Source organism: Candoia aspera, chromosome 1, assembly GCF_035149785.1.
Source record: "Candoia aspera isolate rCanAsp1 chromosome 1, rCanAsp1.hap2, whole genome shotgun sequence".
In the NCBI taxonomy this organism is placed as follows: Eukaryota; Metazoa; Chordata; class Lepidosauria; order Squamata; family Boidae; genus Candoia; species Candoia aspera.
Genome location: NC_086153.1, coordinates 264,150,262 through 264,173,704, shown reverse-complemented (window position 1 = coordinate 264,173,704; position 23,443 = coordinate 264,150,262). Strand labels below are relative to the sequence as shown.

At 37.9% G+C, this 23,443-nt stretch overlaps 1 protein-coding gene across 1 annotated transcript in view; it reads right to left on the bottom strand.

Annotated features, from left to right (window-relative positions):
- LDLRAD3 (low density lipoprotein receptor class A domain containing 3) overlaps positions 1–23,193 on the bottom strand; it is a 196,349-nt gene extending 173,156 nt beyond the window's left edge. Inside the window, exon 1 of the mRNA XM_063289620.1 lies at positions 23,081–23,193. Within this exon, the coding sequence (XP_063145690.1) occupies positions 23,081–23,114 (34 nt within the window). The 5' untranslated portion in view covers positions 23,115–23,193. The remainder of the gene's footprint in view (positions 1–23,080) is intronic.
- Positions 23,194–23,443: the final 250 nt, after the last annotated feature.

Here is a 23,443-nt window from a genome sequence, read left to right as displayed (position 1 = left end):
TTCTTTAACACTGATTGGTAACACTAAGGGTCTTGCAACATGACTGTCTACTGAAAGGGGATATGGTGGTGAGGCAAATGATGACACATGCATCCTATCAGGATACAAGTTCTTTGCTGGAACCTGGCATGATGACATGATGATGTGCGTATCACCACTTTGCTTGTTACAAACCCCACCGCTAAGGTACAGTGCAATTTGCTTGCTTTGGTTACTATACTGTGTTAAGTCAGCTTTTGTGTTTTATAAAATACTTAATCCTTATGGGATGGTGTAAACATTCAACATTGCACTATTTACAGTGAATGAACACATCACACCAAGCATGGTTTGTATGGTTCTGGCTTAGTGTGATGTGTGAACCCAGGCTTTTGTAAACCATGGTAAAATTAATTATAGCTTACAGTGATGTATGAACTCAGTAACTAAGACTATTTTCAGAGATGTAGGGATGTTAGAAAAATAATATTTTCAAACCCTGAAATTTATTTATAGTAAACCAGATGCCACAATAATTTTTTTAGTCTTTTAGATGACACAAGGTTGCTTTCTGCAATGAATTACAATGTGTTACCACAATTAACATTGCAAATTTATTACTGTCAGATCTGATGATTTAAAAGTCTAGTCTTCAGCGTAAGTTAAAAGAGAAGTTTTCACCTAAATGTCAGCTATTCATGCATCCAGAATTAATTAAAATTAATTATACACCTAATACATTGCCCTATTTGCACAAAAAAAAATAAGGAAAGATTTGTTTCTTTTAAAAGCCCAAAGACGCTGCATTTTATTCCCAGACAGCCTTATCCTACCACCAGGATGAATAAAAATTAATATTTTTATTTAAAAACATGGATTATTTTTTATTTAAACTTCATTTTAAAGTTTTCAGTTGGGAATTTTTTATTTAAACAGTACTTTTAAATACTCTTAAAATGCTTTTAAAAACAAATGTAGCTAAAATATATAATCATAAGATTATTATACTCTATTTACTAATATGGAGATGAAAGACGAATTAACAGATTTGGGAACTGACCTCTTTTAAAAATGCAATGGTGAATAAATAATGAATATGAAATGACAGGAAATTTGGGTAAGAAGAAGTCTTACTGGATTTCATTGCAAGGGATGGGAAAAGAATGGAAGATCAAACAAACAGTAAGCACAAGGCATTCTTGCTATTCCGAAGGTCTGAAAAGTAAGTTTCTAGTCCTGAAATGCATGTTTTATTAACTAAAATCCAATTGTGACAGCAGGGATCGTGTTTGGAAATAATGATATGAAGTTCCTATACTTGTGAGAAATACAATTAAGTGAACAAAATGATAATGGTACAACACAGAAATGCAAGGTCAGGCTGCCTGAATAAAATATTGCTTGTTCCTGCTTTGAAGATGCTGAAGGGAGCACGTCTAAGCATGTAGGATCATCAGGTTAGTAAATACTCTTTTATACTCTTTCTTTCCTGGTCACAATTTTTGGATATGTTTCTCAAGTTACTACCTGAAATCATAAGCCTTAACAAAAATGTAGTTGTTGTTATTATGCTACAGTAATTTAACACAGGTAAACAAACAGGTAGATATTGCTTGTATAGGTAGTCCTCGGCTTACAATGGAAATTGGGACCAGAATTGCCATCGCTAAGCGACATGGTCATAAAGTGTGATGTCACATGACTGTGTCACTTAGCAATGGCAATTCCGGCAGTCCCAGTTGCCATTGTTAAGTGACGACCATGTGGGTTGTTAAGTAAGCACCTCACATGACTGCGATGGCTGGAACTGTGAAGACCCATCATAAGTACCATTTGTTCAGCGCCATCACAACTTTGAATGGTTGCTGAACGAATGGTTTCAACTGAGGACTACCTGTACTGTTCTACTTTTATCAGTGTGTACACTCATTACAGTGAAACACTGAATTAAGGACCCCATTTAACAAACCTGGGATGTAATAGACTAAATGTATGTTTAAATTTCACCACTGATCATGAATGGGTAAGTCTGTGGCTTCCAGAATGTGTTTACTGTTACTTCTTCTGCACACGTATCAATCTCAGCATATTGCTGGTGTTTATGCTCTCACGCATACCCTCGCTTTTGAAGCTCTCAGACTGACTCTGCCTTTTGGCAATCTCAGTAGTCAACCACTGCTTCAAAACAGAAAAAGATCTTGGAGACTAGGTGCTTGCAACTCCTCTATTATGGCTAAATAATAAAGTAGCTGAAAAAGGAGGACAAATAAATGTAAGTCAGAAGTCAGACTTGATTGCAACAGTAGACTCAGACACGAACACATACCAACATGTGTTTGTGGAGAGTACAGCAAAAGGAAAAATCCAATACTCACAAAGCAAAAAAAAAAAAAAAGCTGAAGAACTGCATCCAGCAGTATGATGTAGATGCTATCAGTAAGTCTACTGACACGGGGGCAAGAAACATACGAAAATAGTGCAGGAATCAATACTGGAAGCAGCAGCGATGAATTTACATATGCAGAAACATTCTTGTGGTATTATTATAACTAAGATCAGCAGAAGCTAACACCCAACTATATTAATGTAAGTCTGAAAGCCAGCAATGACTGGCTATGACAGGTTTCAGAATGTCCATGGCATTGTGAACAAGCAAACATTTGATGAGTCTTAAGCATGCCAACTGATGAAACCATTTGAGAGGAAATTAAATAAACTCATCAAGAATTAATCCCTGACACTATCCCAATTATACAATGACAACAAGACTGGTTTGATCTGACATTCAGTCCCTGAGAATACTCAGGCATTAAACCATGAAGAATCAATAGCAGGGAGAAAGAACTACAAGGCAGGATTTCATTGTTAAGTCAAGCACCAATGAATTGCACAGATTAACATCGGTCATAATGAGCACATTGCACCATCCAAAAATTGTGAATGTTATCATGCATCAATTGCCAATCATTTATTATAACTTGCAGAAGGCATAGTTTATGCCATCATTTGCTCAAGTTTAGTTCTTCAGTCACCTTGTGCTAGATATTATACCGTTTCAAAATTAGGTAGTGAGAATACAGCCTAAGAACATGAGGGCCCTCTTACATTTGACAGTGCTCTAGCTCATTCACGGGAAAATACATGAGAAATGGAAAATTTAAGTGCATGTTTTTTGTCCCAAAAATACAGTATTGTTCATCCAGCCAACTAAAATACTTTATAGGAAGACATTCTTGTAGGAGGTAATGATTGTGTTGGAGGATGTGTGCAATAAAATGGACTCAGAAGAGGGTTACACACCCTACATAACCTCAGAAACTACAAGTTGAAGTCAGCAGTCTTCAACTTCACTGCAGTTTGGAAAGCAGTTAAAATTAAAACATTGGCAAATGGCTGGAAAAAATGCTCGATGACATGGAAGTGGATCTGCAATTTGAAGAATTTGAAATCAGCAATTTCCACAGACCATAAAGAAAGGTGGCAAAGACAAGCATCTGAGGATGATGTCTTCCAATGGCTGGAGGAGGACAGAGGTGACTGAGGGTATCAAGTGATGACAGGAAGTAAGCTAGCTATAGAGAAAACTGCAGTAAGGAGGAAGAGAGCAACAAGGATGAAGACCTCCAGCCCCAACAAGTTATCAGTGAGGTCACATCTGGATGATATAATATCTTAATCTGAGTCCTCATGTGGTCTTGAAGTCCTGCTTTATTCCTCTAACGTACCTGCTCAACAGGAGATAATCATACAAAAGCAGCATGCTTCCAAAACTAGGCATTTACATGAAGCCAACTGCTAAAAATAAGTGAAGCTGTTCACTTAAGTGACACCCAAACATGTTAAGCAAGCAATACATACATATGCTAACTTCTTTTACTTTTGCTGAGGTGTGCTTAGGCGTGTTAATCCATATGAAAGATTCATATGACTATCCACCCTGCACCTTTTCAACATCATCTTTAGTATCTACCATTTCAAAGTTATCAACGAATTTCCACTTTTATCATCTATGTCAGAAAGATCAGTTTATTTATTTTATTATTTATTTATTTTCTATCCTGCATTTATTATTTTTATAAATAACTGAAGGCAGCGAACATACCTAATACTCCTTCCTCCTCCTCTTTTCCCCACAACAACAACCTTGTGAGGTGAGCTGGGCTGAGAGAGTGACTGGCCCAAGGTCACCCAGCCGGCTTTCAGGCCTAAAATGGGACTAGAACAGTTTATTGCTCATAGCTGCAAAAAGGAAAAAGAAACTCCATCGCGCAGAAAAAAGGCTTTATTTCATCAGCTACCCAAGCAGAAATATCTTCTGGGCATATATATGCATGCTCAGATGATCTCAGAAAGCCACACCAAATTTCTGACTGGCTGCAGCTGCTCCTTGACTTTGAGGAACATTTTCAGAGAGGAGCACTGCTTGAGGAAAGCACTTCATGAAATGATTTACACAGCCCTACTAACAAAATACATACATATACTGTATATGCATCATACTATTTCCTTTTAAGGCAAGCCACATTATGTAAAATACACAGAAGGAGTAAGAAATAGGTAGCAAAGGAAATTAAAGGCATGAAATATACGTAATTAAATTTAGTTTACACCAAAACTGTTTGCTATTCCTGCACACCATATTTACTTCTACCATATCTGTACATTGCTTCATATGCTGCCTTGTGATCTTCAAAATTTTCATCTCTTTCTTTCTGAGGTTCTCATCAACTCTACCCAACCACAACTTTGTTGGCTTTCCCCTTCTTCTTTACCCACTCTTCATTTTTCAAATGTGCTGCGATTCGATCTTCAATCATTTCTTTATCACTAAACTAATTAAATATACTGGTCACTCATTTTCTATTAGTGCACATTCATTCATCACCCATATTTTCTTGAAGTCATCTCTTTTTTTCATCATACATACTTATAATTTCATTCCTACTGTATTCAATTTACTTTGAAGTTTCCCTTGACGTACCACAATATAACCAAGGGGGCAGAAGCACTTGGTTATTTTTTCTTGGTCTTGGATACATTAATTTTCAGATCTATTCTCTTTATTGCATCATATGCTCCATCAAGCATTTGCTGCAAATTATTCAGGTTCCCAATCAGGAACACAGCAAGTATTTTCACATCTCCAACTGACACACCTCTAACCTCTAACAAGCAGTCCTTGTATAGTAAAATGTCTGGACCTTCTTTATATGGAATTAGGATATAAGAGACAAAGTTCAGACTTCACTCCAAATAATCAACACAAATCCTGTGTTTCCAAAGCAGTATGGACAATTGACTAATTTATATTTTTCATTTTGTTAAACATTCAATTCATGCATGTGCTACTACCACCATATAGCTCTCTTATCACATTCAACCTTCAGCAAAGGATCGTTACCTTGTCGTGGTGCTGGAGCTTGAGCACCTCAATGATGCCATGAGCTAAACCGTGAAGGGCCACCCAAGACGGGAAGGTCATGACAGAGAGGTCAGACTAAATGCGATCCCTGGGGAAGGTAATGGCAACCCACCCCAGTATTCTTGCCGTGAAAACTAAATGGATCAGTACAACCAGAGATATGTCGGTATACCATCGGAAGATGAGACCCCCAGGTTGGAAGATGGTCAAAATGCTACTGGGGAGGAACAGAGGATGAGCTCAACTAGCCCCAGACGTGATGACGCAGCTAGCTCAAAGCCGAAAGGATGGCTAGCGGCCGACGGTGCTGGTGGTGAACGGCGAATCCGATGTTCTAAGGATCAACACACCATTGGAACCTGGAATGTAAGATCTATGAGCCAGGGCAAATTGGATGTGGTTATTGGTGAGATGTCAAGATTAAAGATAGACATCCTGGGCGTCAGTGAACTGAAATGGACTGGAATGGGCCACTTCACATCAAATGACCACCAGATCTACTACTGTGGACAAGAGGACCACAGAAGAAATGGAGTAGCCTTCATAATTAATAGTCAAGTGGCTAAAGCAGTGCTTGGATACAACCCAAAAAACGACAGAATGATCTCAATTCGAATTCAGGGCAAGCCATCTAACATCACAGTGATCCAAATATACGCCCCAACCACAAATGCTGAAGAAGCTGAAGTAGAGCAGTTCTATGAGGATCTGCAGCACCTACTGGACAACACGCCTAAGAGAGGTGTTATTCTCATCACGGGAGACTGGAATGCTAAGTTGGGCAGTCAAATGACACCTCGAATTACAGGTAAGTATGGCCTGGGAGAACAAAATGAAGCAGGACATAGGCTGATAGAATTTTGCCAAGACAATTCGCTCTGCATAACAAACACTCTCTTCCAACAACCTAAGAGACGGCTTTATACATGGACTTCACCAGATGGACAACACCGAAATCAGATTGATTACATCCTTTGCAGCCAAAGGTGGCGGACATCTGTACAGTCGGTAAAAACAAGGCCTGGAGCTGACTGTAGTTCAGATCACGAACTTCTTCTTGCACAATTTAGGATCAGACTCAAGAGATTACGGAAGACCCACAGATCAGCTAGATATGAGCTCACTAATATTCCTAAGGAATATGCAGTGGAGGTGAGGAATCGATTTAAGGGACTGGACTTAGTAGATAGGGTCCCGGAAGAATTATGGACAGAAGTTGGCAGCATTGTTCAGGAGGCGGCAACAAAATACATCCCAAAGAAAGAGAAAACCAAGAAGGCAAAATGGCTGTCTGCTGAGACACTAGAAGTAGCCCAAGAAAGAAGGAAAGCAAAAGGCAACAGTGATAGGGGGAGATATGCCCAATTAAATGCAAAATTCCAGAGGTTAGCCAGAAGAGATAAGGAATTATTTTTAAACAAGCAATGCGCGGAAGTGGAAGATGACAATAGAATAGGAAGGACAAGAGACCTCTTCCAGAAAATTAGAAACATTGGAGGTAAATTCCAGGCAAAAATGGGTATGATCAAAAACAAAGATGGCAAGGACCTAACAGAAGAAGAAGAGATCAAGAAAAGGTGGCAAGAATATACAGAAGACCTGTATAGGAAGGATAACAATATCGGAGATAGCTTTGACGGTGTGGTCAGTGAGCTAGAGCCAGACATCCTGAAGAGTGAGGTTGAGTGGGCCTTAAGAAGCATTGCTAATAACAAGGCAGCAGGAGACGACGGCATCCCAGCTGAACTGTTCAAAATCTTGCAAGATGATGCTGTCAAGGTAATGCATGCTATATGCCAGCAAATTTGGAAAACACAAGAATGGCCATCAGATTGGAAAAAATCAACTTATATTCCCATACCAAAAAAGGGAAACACTAAAGAATGTTCAAACTATCGAACAGTGGCACTCATTTCACATGCCAGTAAGGTAATGCTCAAGATCCTGCAAGGTAGACTTCAGCAGTTCATGGAGCGAGAATTGCCAGATGTACAAGCTGGGTTTAGAAAAGGCAGAGGAACTAGAGACCAAATTGCCAATATCCGCTGGATAATGGAAAAAGCCAGGGAGTTTCAGAAAAACATCTATTTCTGTTTTATTGACTATTCTAAAGCGTTTGACTGTGTGGACCATAACAAATTGTGGCAAGTTCTTAGCGGTATGGGGATACCAAGTCATCTTGTCTGCCTCCTGAAGAATCTGTATAACGACCAAGTAGCAACAGTAAGAACAGACCACGGAACAACGGACTGGTTTAAGATTGGGAAAGGAGTACGGCAGGGCTGTATACTCTCACCCTACCTATTCAACTTGTATGCAGAACACATCATGCGACAAGCTGGGCTTGAGGAATCCAAGGCTGGAGTTAAAATTTCTGGAAGAAACATTAACAATCTCAGATATGCAGATGATACCACTTTGATGGCTGAAAGCGAAGAGGAACTGAGGAGCCTTATGATGAAGGTGAAAGAAGAAAGTGCAAAAGCTGGCTTGCAGCTAAACCTCAAAAAAACCAAGATTATGGCAACCAGCTTGATTGATAACTGGCAAATAGAAGGAGAAAATGTAGAAGCAGTGAAAGACTTTGTATTCCTAGGTGCAAAGATTACTGCAGATGCTGACTGCAGTCAGGAAATCAGAAGACGCTTAATCCTTGGGAGAAGAGCAATGACAAATCTCGATAAAATAGTTAAGAGCAGAGACATCACACTGACAACAAAGGCCCGCATAGTTAAAGCAATGGTGTTCCCTGTAGTAACATATGGCTGTGAGAGCTGGACCATAAGGAAGGCTGAGCGAAGGAAGATCGATGCTTTTGAACTGTGGTGTTGGAGGAAAATTCTGAGAGTGCCTTGGACTGCAAGAAGATCCAACCAGTCCATCCTCCAGGAAATAAAGCCAGACTGCTCACTTGAGGGAATGATATTAAAGGCAAAACTGAAATACTTTGGCCACATAATGAGAAGACAGGACACCCTGGAGAAGATGCTGATGCTAGGGAGAGTGGAAGGCAAAAGGAAGAGGGGCCGACCAAGGGCAAGATGGATGGATGATATTCTAGAGGTGACGGACTCATCCCTGGGGGAGCTGGGGGTGTTGACGACCGACAGGAAGCTCTGGCGTGGGCTGGTCCATGAAGTCACGAAGAGTCGGAAGCGACTAAACGAATAAACAACAAATCACATTCAACAACCCACTCTAACTTCATATCATGCAAAACATTTCCAAGTTCATGTCAAATCATATATTTCTCTAAATCAAAAAATGAGCAATAGACTGACTTTCTCACATTCATACATTTCTGAATGACAACAACAGTGTTCTCACAATCATCAGGCATAGATGGAGTTTTCATGTAATCATTAAATAAGACACACAGACACTCCATAAGCAAATCACATACATACTTCGACATTTCTTCAGTAACATGATCTACACCTGCAGCTTTACTATTGTTCAACATTCACAGCATTTATGACTTACTTTTAATCATTTTTTTCTTGAACATTAACATTTATATCATGTTTCCATTCCACTCTCTAACATGTCACTATCATTCCTATATGTATTTCTGAAAAACTTTCATCTCAAATCATTTTGTCATTTTAGTTTAATTCTATTCAGACTCCTTCTTTAGACCTTTTAAAATGTTTATAATGTTTTATTTCCATCACCATTGTTCAGCTTTATCTCCCTCTTTAAAACTTAATGCTCTTTGCTCTTTCTGACTTTATTCTTTGCAATGATCATTTTCTCACTATACACATATATTTCACTCATCCTCATTTTTTGCAGCAATAATTCGCTTATATATTTTTTTCTCATTTACAGCCAGTCACCATTCTCATTCTTTCTTGGATCTCCCAGTCACTTCTTTTCTACATTCTTATCTTGATATCAACCATTCATTCATGTCACCTAATAGAATCATTTTTCTCCTAGATTGCAATCATGCATAATGTTGCACATTTCCCTCAAAACTCTTCCCCTGTTCTTCCTTTATGACAATTCACTGAGATAACATGCGACTGCTACCAATGGAGTCACAACCCAGGTGACACTATTCCTATTTTCTGGTATTTCAGTAATACCTAAGCATAGATCTTCACTTCCATGCATATATTCATCATTCCACAAGATCAGGTCACCTTCATTTAAATATGTACCTTGTTCCTCTTTCTATTAGAGACAGACACATTTTTTTCTTAATTTCATGCATTAGTTCAAATTCTGTACCATTTATTCCTTTAATATTCCAAGTTGTAATCTTCTATAATCCATGGCCTCTACCAGATGGGTGACCTCTATCTACCATCAGGGTTTTAATCAATTGAGGCTTTCACCTAACACTTTTTAGTAAGATAGAGAAGGCACAGACTAGGTTACCAACTTTAGTTGTGCTTGTGTCACATGCAGCATTCTCTGCCAGCAGTAGAACAGTACAAGCAAGTGTGGGAATGTTTGGGGCAGAATGCCCCAAGTGCAACCAAAAGCTAACATGCACACTAGCACTGCTAACCTAGAGACTGCTTGACAAGACAACATACTTTTGCCCTTACCACACCAAGTAGAAGGTACGTGCAATTTACTGACATATTTTGAGGATGAACGCCCCCCCCCAAAATACAAACAGTAAGATACACAGCAATAATTGTGTATTGAAGACAATATCCAATATCTTGGAAACAATGGCTGAACAATTCAAAAAGCAAAAAGCTGTATTACAAAAATACCAAAAACAGCTTGGAGGATTGTGAACTACTATATTTTCATAGTGCTTCTCCAGACTGATTCATGATTTTCTTTCTTTCTGAACCAAAATACAGGAAAACTGGGGGGGGGGGGGATCAAACTTTTTCCAACTAAATTATCACTCACCCATCCTAGGGCAATAAAATCTGATTAGCATAGAAGAAATGTAAGTACATGAAAAGGTGACCTCAGTATTTCTACAGCTGTCCACCTTTCCCAACCATTCCTGTTGGGAAAAAATAAAGAAAGGGGACAAAAAAAGACAAGTGGTAGCAATCACATTAGAGAATTTCTTTTTCCTGGAAAATTTCCAGAACATACTTTAATGCTGTCACTCATTGTTTATTAATGCATATTTTCTTTTATTTACAAAATGCCTAGGAAAAAGTTGTATTTCTAAAGGTAGTATTTAATTGTAACACACATCTTGTCATTTCTATCTTTGTTACCTCTAGGACAGCCTACTCTGAACTGAGTCTGCCCACTCTGTATTTGCAATCCCAAAGGATATACTGCAGATTTCTCCACACATCCAGTGTCACAGGGAAATGGTCTGGAAGGAGTTCTTTTTGGTGAGTATTCCAAGTTTAGGATGGTCCTCTCTAAATTAACCTTAATTAAGGGTGTTAAAACAGTTCTCTTCCATTGAGTTTTTGGGGCATAGAGTCTTATGTAATGGAGTTGCTACTAACATTTTATCCAGTTTTCTTGTTTTTAATTAATGACTTTTTAATTGTCTTTTCTTGATTATTATAATTTGTGATATATTGGATATTACGCATTTGTGAATCATCCAGAATCTTTGATTGGTGGGACATACACCTTTTACAAATGAATAACAAACTATGATTTGACAGAATTCAGCAAAGTAGGAGCAAACCCATGGATTCTAATCCTGATTTTTAAAGAGATTGCTCATCCCATAATTTCCTGATTCAGGCATAGCAGTAAAACATACTTTTAATAAGGAGGCTGTTACAAATTACATTATGAATGTCATGAATAATTGGAATATGCTAGCACAGCATTTATTTACAATCCTCCAAAACACAGTTTGAGAGTTCACTTGCATGCTGCCAAAAATGTGTATAAACAATATAAATAATTGGACTTCAAACAGATTTCCATGGTTACTTTCCTCAATTTCTACAAGATAAACACAAGCATGGAATCTTATATCTGATATCAGTTCCAAAACGTTTAGATTATAGTGTTTTCCAGTGAAACTCCTACTGTTGACAGGTATCTGGAAAAATATTAGCTCTTCCTATATGTATATCCTATCTTTCTCCTAAAAAGCTGAAGGGTGCATACATGGGCCCATCTTTCATTTGATCCTTTGAACAATAACCCTATGAAGTAGGTTTGGCTACCATCAAGTGGGGACTTGAACATGGATTTCTCCAGTTCCAGTCTAATCATTAGGGCACACTGGCTCCCAAGATCATCAGAATAATTATACAAAAGGAAGTGGAAGTTTTCACAGATATTTTGTCAGGATGCTAATACACAGGTTATTGATTTAGACAGGCAAGATCCTGCCCAGAAAGTATTAGTACCTGAATAACTAGACAGCTCTGGAATATCATTTTTGACTTTTATGTTTGGTAAGAATATGAAAAAACAATCAGTTATATGATAATGTTATTTATTATATTTATTATTTTACTAAACTCATATGGTGATCCAATTGCCACTAAGTCTATGGAGCTAGAATATTGGATGCTTCTTGTTATATATATAAAATAACATCGTAACATTCTGGTATAATCCGTGGAAATATTCTTGAGTGGGTGGCTATATAAATTTTAATAATAATAATGAAGATGATGATGATGAAACCCTCTAATTTTGACAATGCTGGGAGGGATACTGGGATTTGTACTCATGATATCAAGTTACAGAAGGCTTAATAAGAGTTTTCCAGTGAGGCCAATTAGCTGCTAACTAATTAATTAACACATTTCAAATCCACTGGATGTCATGCCCCCGGTATGAATAGTTATCAAGGAAGCTGACAATGCAAGCTACTACATGAAACTGACTAGTAAAACATTTAAAACTAGTACAAGGAATTATTTCTCAATGCAGCCTGTAATCAATCTGTGGAATATGTTCCCACAAGATGGGGTGCTACTTGCTAATTTAGATTACCCAAGGGAACTACTATAAAGAAATTCTTAGATGACAACTCATTCAGTGGCTACTATTTTAATGATTGTGTGTGCCTCCAGACATGGCGGGGGGGGGGGAGTCTGTTTATATATACTAGGTGTGTGAGAGCAACCATGGGAGAGGAGATCTACTTTGATCAGCTATTGTGAGCTTCCTAGATGCATCTGCTGGCTAGATGGGCCTTGGCCTGATCCAGCAAGGCTGTTCTCAAGAAAGGAGGCAGGATCAGATAGCACAGAGATTGATTCTGAGGAAATGGGCTATAGAACCAGTGAAGTGAAAGGATCAGATCTTTCTGCTCCTGCTTCTGGAAACTTTGATTTTCTATTGTCCAGTTCACAGCAACACCATACAGAAAGCCAGAGGGCTAAGAAGTACTTAGGTTATGTAGTGAGACACATTGGGCAAGATAGTTTACCCACATAAATGAGCTCCTGCAATTAGAGTTGGTCCGTACAATTGCTTCGCTGGAGGCTGAGAGTTTCCAGTATTTAAGCTCAGTGCAGTACAACACCTCAACAATTTCAGCAATACCCCAAACTCATATATTCTGTGCCTTGTATACAAGCCACAGTAGCCTCTCTGGAAACCCTGGCCCTTTGACTGATTCTGACAAACCTTTTCAACACTGCCATCTGATCTTCAGCAAGAAATGTGAGCTTATATTGAAATTGATCTGGACAGGGACTATGATACTGCTTCCTGCATTCAACTGTGTCTCTGCCAATTCACAACCATGGTCTGTTAACAACTCTGCTAAAGCCTTGTAGCTATAACACCAGTTACAATTATCCCTGTACTGTACACTCATATTAAACTTAGGGGAAAATAAAATTGAACAATATTAAAAATGTCAAATTCTCGTAATCATTCAAAGATTGATCCTTGCGGGTAAAATGGAGATCTTATCCATTTAAACCCTTTCTGTGTGTTCACTGAAAAGTCACAAACAACAACAAAAACCTTAATATTTTAATTCTGTCAGAGTCATTATCTTTGAAAATGTTGCGTTTGTTATTCATCTTTCAAAGATAGAGTTAATTCATGCTCCCAACCATCCAAAGATATTTGTTAACATTGGTTTTTAAATAAACAAATTATATCAACACAAACCTATTAGAAATAAATATGCTCTGTAATCCTTTATTACTTATTAATAAATAATTAGCATTCATTGGTATTCATAATTTTACATTGGAACTTATCAGCACTGTCCAAAATCTCTTTTCCATTACTATGAATATGTTTTGTAAGCTAGAGGATGGAAGCTAGGCATTTAACCCATATTGTACTGATGTACTGTACCTTTCCATATAGGAATAGTCACTATATTGGCAGCTGTAATGAATAAAACATCCCCAAAATATAAAGTATACATGTGAGTTAGAAGACAATGGGGTTAACTAGACTGTTTTGACCAAATCAAATTCTGTTGAGGGGGTTTGACTTTCACAGTATCTACAATGGTGTTTTTTAATTGCAGTTATTCATAGCAAAATAGTGTTTTAGAATGATCACTATGGGAAAAAAATGCATATTGTTATCCTTTAGGTTTAAAAAGTCTATAAAAGCATATTAAAAATTAAAATGAATTCTCCAATACCACTTAAGTAAATGCCAACACTAACATAAAAGTCCGTAATTTCATTTGCATCAGCTTATTGTGCTTAATCCAAACAATAAATTGTTATTTATATGTTCTTTGATTTTAAAAATTAGCTTAAAATATTGTGAAATAAATTAGAATTCATTTGATATTATTTTTAATTGCCAATTATTCAACATTACTAATATTCTGAAATATTAAAAATGAAATCTATGAATAAGTCAGTATCAAGAAAGAAACCAACTCAATAAAAGCTAATGAACAATACAAAAAGCTCTGCTAGTAATATAGTGCACACACAATATAGACAAAAATCTGTTCATAAGTTTAAAAAAAGTTAAAATGGAAAAAAGTTGCCCAGAACTGTTAATAAAAGAAATAAGTTTGGCATAATTTGAGATCTTCAAATGTTAAGGAATGTTTCTCTGTAAATCATTAGTACCCCCCAGTAAGCTTCTTAAGAGAAGTTAAAAGCATTTAAAAAGCAACCTATAGATTTAGATGAAGCGATAATGATGCAAGAAATTATTCATGGTCTATTTTTAATGACACATGTGATGTTTCTGATGCAATGGATCATCAAGTTTTCAATACTAACTTTAGTACTAAAAAAATGTATAGATTATGAAAACCTGAAGTTTCTCTAATTTTTTAATAACTTTGAAGACACTGATGAACATTTTCATGAATTGTTGAATAAAATGAATAAAAATAAATTAGTTAAGACACTTAGTGTAATGTACTATTGAAGTGTTGGACTAGAAATGTGGAGATCCAGATTCTAGTCCACCCTCAGCCATGGAAGCTTATTAGGCGACTTTGAACCAGTCATTCTCTCTCAGCCCAACCTATCTCACTAGGCTGTTGTTGCTGGTGAAAATAGGAAAATTAGTACTCAAATATAAGTGCATACCAAATAAAAGTACTAAATACTACAGTTATTGTAGGATGGAAGAGAACCAGTATAGTGGCTGAAGTTAATAAAAAGGGATATCATTTTTTTTCCCAAAGAATTACTTAATAATTCAGTATTAGTCTGGCAAGCAGAGCAAAAAGCAAAGAGCAAAGTTTATATTCAGTTGCAAAATGATTGCAAAGTCAGACTGTGGGGCTAATGAGTGACAAGTAGCATCATAACAGACTTAAGACTTAAATAGGGGAGATTTAACAGATCAGCAGATTCTTCTGGGGCTGTTTCCTTGGGAAGAACGAACCTAAATAGTTGGTCAATCAATTGGTCTTAAAATACTGATCAATTATTATGTTTATATTAATCACCGTTATATAATAAATAATTTTGCTATACAGTATTTACAATATTCTTTAATAACTTTTGTAGTTACGTTGCCACTTTTCATCATAGCTTCCTAATTTTTATATTCAGGTGGAAACAATGTGGTAAAAAAGAGTTTATTGCTTGTCTGATTTTGAATTCTTCATGTAATTTCATTCAGCATGTAGCAGACAGTGACCATTTAATAATAAATGCCGTGATGAAACAGGACAATACAAACCATAATGATTAGTGACCAATTTAGAAAAGCTACAAAATTATTTATCTCAGCAATAGACCCTCCTTTATGTAATGCATTTAATCAGCTTTAATGTTAATTTATTAGGTCACTACTTTGTTGATAGATCTTGAATCTAGAATTACTAAAAGGGATCTATGGAGAATTGTACTGGCAGTTGTTCCAGAGTGGTGTTGGAACAAAATTTTACTTTACTTTTTAATATTGCTCCCTGCTCAGTTAGCAAAAAAGGAATTTTGAAGACCTTTTTTTTACTTATTTATGCTTCTACTTCACATTCTTTTAATTTCAGAAATCTATCATGGTAACTATTCAGTAACAAGTGATAGGCAGTTAACTTAGTAGGTGATAAAATGAAACATATTTTCAATAAAGTTGAACAGTTGTGCTCAATACCATCAAAATATTATCCTTCCTGATGGAAAAACAAACTTAATGATGCATCATCATGGCAGAAGGCATACTTTAATACAATCTCACATTCTGCTTTCTTCGTTGCTTGTGATCATAACTATATTAAGTCAATTTGTTTCTCATAGAAATGTGCAGTGCTTCAAATTCAAAGGCAAAAAGATACTACAGAGCTCATGGGGACACAAATGTAGCACCTGTCTACAATGCCATGAACCATACACATCTTTTCCAGGAATCATGTTGCAGCTGCAGAAGCAGCTTTGTGATCCCCGGAAAAGGCACAGTTGTTTTACAGTTGTGCCTTTGTGCACTCCATGTACACTGTTGTGCCTCCATGTACTCCACAGCACTGAACCGCCCTAGTTCCAGACCTAAACTGTGAACAGAAAAGCTCTGTGTTCACCAAAGTTAAAGTGAACCAACACAAGTTCCTGGTTTATGAACTGGCCACAATCTTCATTGAGTTCCCCTGCCGCACTGGGCTGGGCTACCTTCCAATCAGGAATTGGTAAGATGTTTGAAGCAGCTGATACACTGCAACCACTTCCCAATCTTTACAAAAGATCCCTCAATCATACAAAGATTTTGGAGAGCTCCAGAGAACTGCAGGAAATGAGAAAAAAACATGGCCCTTGCAACTCTGGATCCATTATATCATCAAAATGTGAGCAAAGTAAATAACCTATCTTTTCTCGATTATAATAACCAGTCATTTAAGCAAGAACTGAGCAGACCAGGCGTGTCCAACCCATGGTTCACTGGCCACATGTGGCCCTGAATAGCAAGTAATGTGGCCACAAAAAATTGTAAACTTTTAACATTATTTTGCTTTTTTTTTTTCGTGAGTTGATCGCGTGGTGCTCAAGCACGGACTGCGTAGGTAGAAACAACGGAATGCTGTGTAGGGGACGGGGCAGTGCAGTGCTAACACCGCCACCACCCGCTACACACATCAGCTTGTGGTGATTTGGCGTTATATATAATATTGCAACCTACCTACCCATGTTCTGTGATGGCAGGCATTTATTGTTATCAAGTAGACATGTAAGTTTTCTTATTTATTAAACTTTGCTTTTGTCAGGATATAGAATGGAGAACCATGCTGAGATCAGAAGATTTAGCTCTAGTGTTTATTGTTCTACTCTACAATACAAAATCCTGCTAAACTGAAAAGGCTCTAGCAAATCCTACTACAAAACCCCGGAAAGCTAAGGAGGTTCTCTTCTGGTCCTCTTGATTGGAAACCAAAGAGATTCAGTACTGTGCTTGCGCTTTTCCCCCTGGAGAGGGCCCCCTCCTCTTCACTAGCAATCTCCATAACAGCTTTGTTTATTTCCCTACCTAACAATTTACGATGGGCTTGTTTTCTTTCTTAAAAATGTATTTATTCCTAAATAAATTTATTTCAGCATGGCTTCAACATCGTTTCAACAGAAAACAGAACCCAAAAAAGAAAATGAAGAAAAGAAAAATTGCAGATGAAGGAAGAGTATTCAATGAAAAATGGACAGATTAGTACTTTTTTGTCAAGACAAATACTAAGGCACTATGCTTAATCTGTATGGAAAATGTGTCAGTTTTCAAAGACTACAATTTGAAAAGGCATTATACAGAAAAACATGCTGCCAAATTTGAAGCGTATCAAGGAATTTGTTGTAAAGACAAATTAGCAGAACTGAAAAAAAATCTGTTGTCTCAACAATTTATTTTTAAAACAGTCACAACTCAAAAGGACTCTATTATAAAGTTATTTGGTAGCAAATCTGATCGCAAAAAATTAAAAACCATTTACCGATGGTGAGTTTATTAAGCAAAGTATGGAAAGTGTGATGTCCACATATAATTTGTCCTGATAAAAAAAGCAATTTTTCTAAAACCAGTTTGTCTCACCAGACTATAGCCAGGTGAACTGAAGAAAGAGGAAAATCTGTTGAAAGAGGTTTGAAGAGTAAACCTGCTAATTTCAAATTTTATGCTTTGCCGATGGATGAAAGTACTGATGCTACAGATACGGCTCAACTTGCCATTTTTATTAGAGGTATTGATAACAAATATGTCACTGAAGAAATGGCTTCTTTGGTGCCATTAAAAGACACAACTAAATCTCTTGATTTGTACAAAACAGTAAAAATGACATTAAAGCGATTTTCTTTAACCACTGTCAACATATCTGGTATATCTACTGATGGCGTCCCGGCAATGGTTGGTAAAAGTGATTACAAAATTGATAGAAGATGCAAGTGCCACCAGCAACTCATGTTTGATGAGGTATCACTGCATTCTACAGTACATTAAGAAAATTTTATTATAAAGATTTTATGATTTACGAAATGAAATCAAGTCGTTTATGGAATCAAAAAGAAAATTTGTGTCAGAACTTGATGAAAAATGGCTCACAGATTTAGCATTTTTGGTGGATTTGACCGTTCATTTAAATGAGTTAAACATGCATCTTCAAGGTGAAAACCAACTTATCACTGCAATGTTTCAAACCAAAACAGCATTTGAAATGAGATATAAAGTATGGCAAGCTCAAGTTATGGAAAATAAATTTATACATTTTAATACATTGGCTAAACACAGTCCTGTGAACAGTGAGAAATATGCAGCCTTGCTTTTCGGTTTGATACAGGAATTTGAGAACAGGTTTCAAGATTTCCAGAAAAATCATCATTTTGGTATATTTTCGACTCCATTTTCAGTCAACATAACTACATTACCTCCCAATTTTCAAATGGAAATGGAATGCATAGCGTTGCAATCAGACATTCAACTCAAAGAAAAATTTGATCATGTCTCTCTGCTGGACTTTGATAAGACCTATCTTCCCAGAGAAAAATATCTCTCGCTTGACAATCACGCCTTATTCATGACATCACTTTTTGGCAGCACGTACATTTGTGAGCAACTATTTTCAGGGATGAAGCACACGAAGAGTAAAATTAGAATTTAAATTTCTGACAAGCACCTTGAAAACTCACTGAGATTTGCAACCACTTTCATTGAACCAGACACTGATGCATGAGTTTCACAAAAACAAGGTCAAATATCCCACTACTTTTATCTTGCCCTTTTTAAAATTTTATAACAAAAACATTAAAAATAAATGAAGTTTTATTACTTATATATATTAACTATTATATATTTTATGTGTGGCCCAAGACAATTCCTCTTCACTCAGCGTGGCCCAGGGAAGCCAAAAGGTTGGACACCCATGGACCAGACAACTGAAAGTGGCTGATACACTTACAAGCGGTAGTAACATGAGATTATTAACATTTTGGTATACAATTTGATCTATAATTATAATTTCAGAAATCAGTGAATATAGTATTGATACCATATTGGACCAATAAAGAGAAATAAACTTTAGGAGCATTAAGTTATTACTTAATTACTATGGAAGTATATCTTTGAAGTAAATCAAAATTAAGAAACATAATAGCATGAAGGTTTGCTGCAGTGATAAATGACATAACAAAAAAGAAATTACTATATATAAAAAACTAACATAAGCACAAAATAAAGACCATTTATATACATGTCAACCCTTTGAGTCCACACAAGGAAACCAAAATCATGAATATTAACTGTAACCTTACAATAAAGGTGGTGTAACAAAATATTGCAAGTCTGAAAGCACTTCCTTCCTCCCCTGCCTTTACGTTCCAGAGGACTAGGGAGGGTCAATTCTGAGACACTTTCTCAAATTACATTTCTGGTTTGGGCTCAGATTTCGTTTGTCAGCCTGTTGTCTAAGCTGCATTTCTTCTTCCTCTCTCTCAAGGTTATTCTCACAGGCCATTACAAGACAAGGCAAGATCAACAGACATGGTGATATTCACATACAGCACAGTTGGTTGATTCATTCTGTACTAACTATGTATAATTACTGCTCAAATAGTAATTCCAGATTCTGAATTTTCTAGCACAAATGTAACACCTAATCAGGAGTAGTACCTAATGAAGATGGTGTTTTAAACACCAATAAAATCAGAGCTATAAAGTTTATTGCCTTGAAATGCAACATTGATAGCTAGAAATAAGTTGTCACTGAATGAGAGAACATGTTTCTGAAAATACTAGTTTTGCACATTTTCATGAAGGAAGAGCCGCTATATTTTAAGCTTCAGGTGACAGTACTATAAAAGTTCAGACTGCTGGGAAATGCTCAGCATTCTATGAAAGGCAATGTTAATACCTCATATAAATCTTCTAAGATGAGTTTATTACTAATTAACTATCAATAAAAGATTTTCTTACTCATGAACCAAAGAACAGTACACACAAAACATGAGTTTTCTTTGAATTAAAATGTTTGTTAGCCTTATTTCTTTCTGTTCAAGCAATAACAGGTTGTAATAATACTTTCAATATAAAATCATAAATTTAAAAAGTTAATTAAAAATAATTCAGTGTTGTATAAAAGAATACAAAGTATAACATTATTGCACCTGAAAATGCTGAAAAGAAATCTAGGCAAGTGTCATGAAAATAGGAACGTTGTCAACTGCTTTGTACCAGCAGAATGTAAACATGCAACAAAAAAGATTTTAAAATCATGTATGTCTTCTTACTAAGTGTGAGAATTGCAATCCCTTGAACATACATATGCTTATAGTCTGGACCTTTAACATCAGAATTTGTGTTTGTCGAATATAAGCATATTAACATTTGAAGTTTATCAAAAACTGTTGTGTGTGGACATTAACAAAAAGTCCAGCTGGTTAGGATCTGAACCGAACTTGATTTTTTTTTTTTTAAAGGCAGCTGTAAATTAAATGGCATCAGTGTAATTTTTCTTTGTTTATTGGCTACATTAAACAAAGTATGCATCAGCAGTCAACATTGCTGCTAAAAATGTAGAATTACTCTTAATTCTTATTTTAATAAGCAGTTCCTAGCTCTGTGTCAAACCCTTCTGTTTGGTATAATTCAAATGCCCTCCTAAATTACTAGGTCATCTCAGGTATCCAGTCCTTGACTCTTAATATGGGTTCCCTGGATAAATGTCAGTGGGGCTTGGGGGCAGTTTTATTGCTTTAAAACTGTAGGATAAAATATTCCTAGTTTGCATTACTGAATCAGTTGTTCAGATTTCTCAGTCTAGAAGCAAATATTTCTTGTACTAGAAATACAAGAAATTTAATATTGGTAAATATCCCATTTCCTCCTGAGGGACCTCACCATCCTTGAGCTGGTAGAAAAGTACATCAGCATAAAATTTGCTGCCCCTACTGGCAATCCCTATCTTGTGATGGTAGCAAATTTGAGTAGCTCAGGGTTGGCATCTTGTATCAATGGATTCCTCAAACTCAGAGAACTCAATGCAATCTGTATCTTGCCACAAAAACAAAGCTAGCAAATGATACTGTCCTTATTTAGACTTATAGGACTGGATAAGGAGAGGGATTGGTCAATTCCCTGGCTTTGTTTCTCTCCCCTCTGACTATGCATTACCAGCCACTAATCATTCTCCTTAATGGGCTTACGGCTAGGGCTGAGAAGGAATTTTAACAGATGACCATTAGTCAAACCTTGTTCTGTTTGTGCACAAGCATTTTGCATGGCACTGTTGAAAATAAGGCCAAATATCAAAAATTCTTTGGGCACAAGTTTAGGCCTTCTTTGGGTTTAGCACTGTTCTAGAAGAGAGCTAAATGCATGTTCAAAAGCAACCCAAACAACTTGCAGGTGCACAGAGTGTTACACAGATTGGTACCATGCAACTACCATTTGACTACCATTGGTAGTCAAATGCTGTTAAGCTAATCCAGGTCCCTGAGATGGGGATCAACTCAGAGATCTAGTGGGAACATAGGGAGACCTTAGTTTGAAAAAACTCTGGATGGTGCTTCAGAGACTGGAGGGGATGGGGCGTTCTTACATCAGACTAAAGTGGCCAGTAGGTGCCAGGGTGATCCCTGACTGCATCACTAACAGAATGGTCAACAAAGCACATCAAATTGTATCCAAGGCAAAAATGTGTCAGGATGCAGAGAAAAATACAACTTTTACACTGTACAACTAAGGACAATGTAAGGCTACTTCAGGTATGGACTGAGGATAAGATGAGCTCATCATCAAAACATATGTCTACTATAGTCAGATGCAAGGAAAGGAAGCTCAGATGTTCTTTGTAGTTAGTCAGAAATTACTTGGCAGAAGTATCCAAACCAATTCTTTAGAAATCAGATTGACCAACCATAACCTGTCTTTTCAAGGCCAAAGAATACACAGTGCTACAGAAATTAAAGTTACTACCAATGAGGCAGAAAAAGAGATGTCCACAGCTTCACAAACACTAATGAAAAGCTGATAGTCCTTAAAGACAGAGCTGCCTAGGGCAGCATGAGCTTTTCACCAAAATAATAGAGGACTGCCAACTGAAGGCCACTAGGATTTAATATAGGTCCATAAGTGTTGAGGGGCAACTGGGGGGTAGGACAAGTCACTTCTGATGGTTTCGATTGCTTAAAAGGGAGAGGGGGAGAGAAAGCTTTCTGCCAAGCATTTATTTATCTATTATGTTTTTTACCATGCAGGAGGTTCATACTTTCTTACAGGGTGGGACTTGGGGGTTGTCAAAACAAACAAACTGGCCTGTCAGAAAAGCCAGAAATTACCAGCTCCTCTAAGAGAAGTCTAATAATAACGTTTCAACCGAAGAGAGCAGCTAGCACTCCTGGCCAAAGAGAGAGAAAGAGAGGCTGCCTTCCATTCTGATCAACCTGCTTCTCAACCTTTGAAGGAAGCTAAGCAATTTTTCTCCGCGCGCAAACACCGAACCAGCAGAGCAATTGCTCCTACGGCTTAGTTCGCAGCGCCATGTAAACACTACCGCGACGCAACCGCCACAAGTAAGCGGCGTTGCCCAGGTTTACCTAGGCGACCCCAACGCGCCCTCCCCGCCCCCTCCGCCGCGAGGGGAAACAAATGCACTCTTGTGTTACAAAGGCAGCCAAGTCTGCGCTTTTTACTTCCCGCTCTCAACCTGAAGAGAAATACAAAGCGGGAAGGGGGCGGGAAAGAAAAGAGGCAGCGTGAAGCAACCTCGCGTCAAAGGCTCCTCCATCCCGCTGCCGAAGGCTTCCCTTCCCCCAGCATCCCCCGGCTCGCCCGCCAGCCCACGCCTCTTCCCCCTTGGAGGAAGCAGCTGCTCTCGCCCGCGTCCGCTCCCTTCGTCCAGCTCGCACTCACCCGCCGAGCCCAGGAACAGCCACAACAGCCACATTGCCGCCAACGCGACAGCCGCCCTGCAAAGTTTGGGGGCTCTCCCGAGAGCCTCCGCCTCTCGGCCCGAGCCCGGCCCAGGCCCAGGCTGCTGTGCTGGAGGAGGAGAAGGAGGAGGGTCAGGGGGAGGCTCCCTTACAGCCAGCCGGACCCTCACGCCCAGCCTGCCGCCGGCGTTCTCTTTCACTCCCTCGCACGCACCCTCCCGGGCGCTTCTTGGCAAGCCAAGTGGCCAGTGCACCGCCCTCGCGACGCCCCGGAGCCCGGGCTGCTGCCGCCTTGCCTGCGGCGCTCCAGTTCTTGCACCCTTACCGGTGTACCTACTCCGCT